This window comes from Mastomys coucha, chromosome X (assembly GCF_008632895.1).
Source record: "Mastomys coucha isolate ucsf_1 chromosome X, UCSF_Mcou_1, whole genome shotgun sequence".
Classification (NCBI taxonomy): domain Eukaryota; kingdom Metazoa; phylum Chordata; class Mammalia; order Rodentia; family Muridae; genus Mastomys; species Mastomys coucha.
The window spans coordinates 55,983,502-55,989,899 of NC_045030.1; the positions used below are offsets into that span (position 1 = coordinate 55,983,502).

At 38.2% G+C, this 6,398-nt stretch overlaps 1 protein-coding gene across 1 annotated transcript in view; it reads right to left on the minus strand.

Moving 5' to 3' along the window:
- Gpc3 (glypican 3) overlaps positions 1–6,398 on the minus strand; it is a 146,248-nt gene that overhangs the window by 99,789 nt on the left and 40,061 nt on the right. Inside the window, exon 3 of the mRNA XM_031359564.1 lies at positions 6,103–6,228. Within this exon, the coding sequence (XP_031215424.1) occupies positions 6,103–6,228 (126 nt within the window). The remainder of the gene's footprint in view (positions 1–6,102; positions 6,229–6,398) is intronic.

Here is a 6,398-nt window from a genome sequence, read left to right on the forward strand (position 1 = left end):
GAGAGAGAAAGAGAGAGAGAGAGAAAGACACACAGAGAGACAGACAGAGAAAACATGCACATGCTATGACATGAGGTCCTTCCTTAATTCCTTTGATGACTGCTTGCTATATAAACCAATGAGAGACTTGATAGTTGACAATGCTTATAAGACTATTCCCACACCAAAGTCCTCAAAAGAAACCATTCTTAAAATAACAGCCTTTCCTAGGTCATGGAAGAAAATAAGCTATTTTATTAGCCTATTTTTGAAAAGTATTTTGCAGTATTTGTCAGGAACTGGTTGGTAAAGTTTCTCCCATTAATTACTACTTGCTGATATGCCACAGTTTAGCCCTGTAATCTAGCAGAGAAGAAAATAAAAGGTCATGGTTCAGAAGATGGCTCGGTAGGTATGTGTTCTTGCTCTGCAAGCAGAAAAAAAAAAATCTGAATTTGAATCCAGCACCCATGTGAAAGGCCAAGCATGGGTGTACATGCCTGTAACCCCCAGCATTGGAGAGCAGAGACAAGTGGATCAGAGGAGCTCACTGGCCAGCCAGCTTGTGTGAAATGCTGATTCAGCTAGAGTCCCTGTCTTAATGCAACAATGCAGAAAGCAATAGAGGAAGAAATCCAACCTTGACTGGCCTCCTCATGCTTGTGCATGGCTGTGTTCAACTACATGCTTATGTGCATGCACTACACACACACACACACATACACACACACACACACACACACACACACACACTCACACACTGCAGACATGCATGTGCACAAACATATACACACACATGCACACAGGCACTTTGTGTGTGTGTGTGTGCACCCCCCAAACTTCAAAACTTAAAATGTCTCCTTATTCCATTTTGAAACATCCATAAGGCTTTGAGATAAAAACACTTAGTCTTTGGCTGAGAAATCCAGGGCTGAGAAGAAAAGACTTGGGAGAAAATGACTGCACCAAAACTAAAGGAGTTGTTTTGCATATTCCCACTTCTGCCTTTCCAATTTTCAGAGAAATCTTGGCAAGGCATTATAAATACGAGAAGGTTTGGCTGATCGCTGGAAATCAGAAAGAGAATTCACACTGCACGTGTGTATATAATTTCTCAGTTGAAATGCAAAGTAAGATTGCAAAACATGGAGAAGCAGCACCTCCACTGTAATTAGCTCTCTGTAGATCTCAGAGCTTATTCTGTAATGTGGGATGCCCCAAGTGAGAGTCTAAGCCATTCCAGGCACAAGATGAATACAGATTTCCCATAAGCAGAAGTAACAAACTGTCAGCTAGAAAAAGCTAACAGCTCATTCCTGGAACTGACACCTGGTCTGAGGTCCATCCAGTCGAGCTACATCACAAAGGGGCAACAGGAGCACCTAGGGCAGAGTCAAAGTGAGCTAAAGCATCATTCACATGTTAAAATTCAACTGGTTGTCTCCACACTGTTGGTCATCCTCCACGTTTCTAGGAGGAATGCTAACTATAAAACACAAACAAACTGATTTTAAACCCAGGGCTGAGAAGAAAAGACTTGGGAGAAAATGACTGCAACAAAACATGGACATGATGTTGGGCATTGAGGAGGTTAACATTTCAGCCGTATGAGTGTGGGCATATATGTGAGCTCAGAGAACTACTTTTAGGAGTCGGTTCTCCACTTCTGCTGTGGCCTCTCAAGTTGTAAGACTAGAACAACACGTGTTTTGACCCACTGAGCTGGCCCCTGTTACAATACATTAAAGATCAATGCAAATAAGCAGAGAAACTGGGCTTATATGGGACAAAGTCTCCAGAAAAAGAATTAAGATGCCAGCCAATTACTCACACAGGTTGACTGGACAATTTGGCTCTTCATTTCTGTATTTTCTGGGACAGTGCAGTAGAACTCCGGAGTTATCTATTGCTAATCCCAGGGCTAATTGCGTGGGGTTGTTTATTTTTCTCTTAGTCTTACTGAGTCCCGAATTGTAATTCTGTCTCACAAAGGCAAAAGCTGGAAGAATTCTGCTTTCTGCAATTATAGGTGGCTCAACTGGGCCGAGGTTGTTCATTTGAAGACTTCTCAGTCTAATCCTGAAATCTCATGCTTTCTAAAGCTAAAATGGAAAGGGAAGAAGAACAAATGTTATGTGTAAGTGGCCCTCATTGAGACTGGGTCTGGGAAGCTATTCCTTCAGTTGATTGCATTCAGGAAATAAAAACAGAAAGGAATTGAACGTGCCCTTATTTGCAGAGAAAATGACTCCCTTAACTCTTTAGAAGGGGAGAGGTGGGTATGCCTGAAGAGTAGGAACACAGACTCCTCAGCAGACAGACTATTGGTCAGGATCTCCAGCATCTATATTTTCCATTTGATCAAGTATCTCCAATGATCAAGTCTCATCCTCTGTCAGGACTTTTAATTTTCATGAATTTTCTTGTCTTAAAGTTAAATCGTTTCCAAAGGATATAAACCCAATCTATAAAGATAGCAGTAGTGCTATGAAGGGGAGACTACTACTGAAGATTAAATTAAATAAGAAAATCCGCAAAAGATATTTTCACTGCAGATGAGACAGGAGTGTAAAGCTAATCTTTACAAATGACATCAATAGAGGGCACACATGTCTTCGGGCTAAAGAACTTTATATCATTAAGTGTACATTGCTGAGGAATTTTTAAAAAATTGAGTTCGGCACTATTCCCTAGTCTCATCATTGCATTAGGTCACTGATACAAGTACAGGTTAATTATCACCCGAGGTTACTAACCAAAGCCGAGTTGCTTCCTGGTTTATATTAGCCTTATTCTGTCTGCAAATAAGTTATTTCTTTCCTCCCTTCTTTTTTATATTTTGTTCCTAGATAGTCTGACACAAAAGCTATAACAAAAAAAAATACTTCAGATGTAAAAATAAGAATTTAGAGTAACTTTTCTCCATATTGAAGTGTTTATTTTATTCTAATACATTAAGGCATCAAAAGAAAGAAAAAAATCAATAAAAATACTTTCAACTAACAAGAGCTTGGGATTTTAACATAGTGGTAAAGTGTTTGCCTAACATACATGAGGATCTGGGTCCTATCCCTTGGACTGCAATTGTTTTCAGTTGACAGACTTCTTAAAATGGGCAGGTGGGGTGGCCTATGCCTTTAATCTCAGCATTCAGAGGGAGAGGCAGGATGGTTTCTGTGGGTTTCACCTAAAGCTTAAAATGAAAACTACGGAAATTTCTTTTTATTTTCTTGATTCAAAGGCAGCAGCCTCCATAAGTGTCTACCATCCACGAAAGTAGTTAATATGAATAGAACACAGGAAGATATTCAGCGTAGTCAAACACCTTGGAAAAGTACGTTTTGAATAAGCTAAAACTAGACCTTCTAATTATTTCCTTGAAACATTAGAAATACATATCTAATGCAGTTATATGCACTTTAAAAATTATAATAATGAAGAAAGCAATACCGGGGCTTGATATGTAGGAGGTGCTCACACATTAGAGTAAAATGAATGAATTGGCACATTACTAAATATATTGTAAATTAAAATGTTTGTTTTAATATGGGACCATTGCTATTAGTATATATGTCACTTCAATATTCAGGAATGCATTTTCTTTCTTTATTTCATGCTATCATAGCAGTGGAACAAGTCACTAGGGTGTTTGCTCACCAAGTTTATATAAGAGCTATATATTTGTATTTGGTTGGTGGGAGTTTTCTAAGTACTATATTTCCTGTGTGTGTTAAAGTATAAGCTTTTTATAAAGCCAATACCAACTGTTTTTTTTCTGACAATTAAAAAATTTCCATAACAGTTCAGTATATTTTATGATTCTGCTTAATACTCTTGACTGTTCAGGATGACAAATAAACAATGTTTCTCCAGCGTGAGGATGCTACATGGAGCCATTAATCCTTCCAGCTCCATTCATATTTTCTCCAAGGGAGTCTATCACCATACAAGTTCAGTCCATCATCTGGGGTGGCATGCAATCTCATTCTTGTGTCTCATGCCAGAAAAATTACTTAGATGAGAAACAAGCTATTTGGGGGCATGTCTTTTATCTTATATTGTGAAGAAATGAGTTAGAGGAAAAAGGACGGGGATAAAGAGATGAGACCCAAACACAGCTTATAGTATGTGCCAGTCTTCTAGGAGTTTTACATGCCTCACCTTCCTTAAGGGTCAATGTAACCTTGTATAATGCCCTTCCCTTACAGAAAAGGACCTGGAGACCTTCTGTGTTAACTGACTGTGCCAAGGCAAACAAGTTCCTGTGCACCCAGAATATTCCTCTGTTATACTATATTGTGAATACATTTTATTCACCAACCTTATGTCTTAAGAGTCAGAGGTCACTGGAACGTAAGCTCGTCAAAGGAGGTAACATGCATTTGTCTTTTCCTTGTATCCCTAGCATCTAGGTTTGTACCTAACATGTAGCGTCTCTGTAACTCACGCAGGTGTTGAACCTTCTCTCTCAACTGCCAGAGTATCTAGGATCATTGGCTCATTGCACCATATCAGCTTAATATCTAATATCTATGTATCTACATATCTACGTATCTACCTAACTACCTACCTACCTACCTACCTACTTACCAATAAAACCTAAAGAAGAGGCTGGAGAGATAACTCAGTGGTTAAAAAAATTTGCTGCTCTTTCAGAGGACCTAGTTTCAGTTTCTAGAGCCCACATGGCAGTTCACAACTGTCTGTAACTCCACTTCCAGGAGATCTGACTCCCTCTTCTGTTTCTATGGGTACAAGGAACATATGTGGCACACAGATATACATGCAGGTAAAACATTCATGCACATAAAATAAAAATTAATAAAAATCAATAGATAAAATAATCAAAGAAGTTAAAAATTGGAAGGAGGAATTGGACTTAGGAGGAGACAGCGAAGGAGAAGGAAGAGGGGAATGATACATGAAGTTCTTAAAAATTATACAATAAACAAAGACAAAGAAAATTATAAATGTTGAGTGTATGAAGGACTGAACAAAGAAAGAAAGAAAAACATACAGAGCTACTGGGTCTCAACCTTCCTAATGCTATGACCCTTTAATGGAGTTCTTCATGTGACCCTCAACCACAAAATTATTTCATTGTTACTTCATGAATGTAACTTTCCTACTGTTATGAATCAATGTAAATAACTGATATGCAGAAATATCTGCTATTTGGCCCCCAAAGGGGTCAGGACTCACATGTTGAGAATTGCTGGTTTAGGGAGATCAAGTTGCCCTGCATAAGATAAGCAACTAGTCCGTGCAAAGACTCAGAATTGCATTTTAAGTCTCTTTGATCCTCTCCTCTTTGTATGCTTATAAAACTTGTACATCTTTAAAAGCAAGTTGTAGGCTCTAAGCATTCTACCATGTAGACTTCACTCTGTAATTACAAGCTAGTACTCTGCGCACAGCACAATGGAGATAAAAAACCTGCTAAAGTAAAACTCCATAAGGACAGGCCTGCTCATCTGTTTTGTTCAATTCCAGATGCCTGGCACTTAACAAGGTGTTCAATATTTGCTGAATAAATGAATATATTCTTTTTTTGGTCAGTGATGAGCAAATTCTTTATAAACAATGCTATGACAGTTACTATGGATTATACTAAAAGCCCACAAATGAGCAAATATTTCAGCAAATGACACCCTATTTCCCCTCCTTTTCTTCTTTTCTTCATCCTTAGCATTCATTCCATTGGATTGTTGCAAAGAAAGAGAGTTAATATAGACAAATTACTCAGCATGGCATTTAATGCACAGTTAACTCCCACTAATTGAGAGCAGTCAGCATGAATATGATTGTTTCATATAGAAGGAATAATGGTCCACCTAGTGACAAGATGAAAATAAGCAAAGACAAGAAAAGCTCATCATATGCTTTATACTTTGTCAAATATCCCCGAATATGTAGTTCTGCATGGGCTTCAAAATGAGCAAATTCTCTGCGAGCTACAAGTTATATGTAACAATTGTCCCATCATAAATAACTGCTTACATGTGTGTTTGTAGAGAACTTTTTCCTATGAAGTTAATGAAGGAAGGGAATTTAATCAATCTTCAGATATGATTAGCTGTCAAATGTTGCTATATATAACAACTAACTTTCACAAAAGATTACCTCTCCACAAGTTCTTGTCCATTCCAGCACAGGGTATCATTTTCGGCCACGGGGCTATGGCTGCAGATGTAGCCTGGCAAAGCGCTATAGAAGCTGATGAAAGACTTCAACTTCTGAATCAGTTCCCTGAAAGGAAAGCAAAACATCTGTGCATCAGAGGCAAGTAAGCACAGTATGAGAGAAGTTTAATTTCCTTATCAGCATGACAGAAAAGCTCTGCCAGGCTGATTAGAGCAATAAATGATTTTTAAAGACATTCTTAGCTACAAGGCCACAATTTAGCTTTTTTTTTTTTT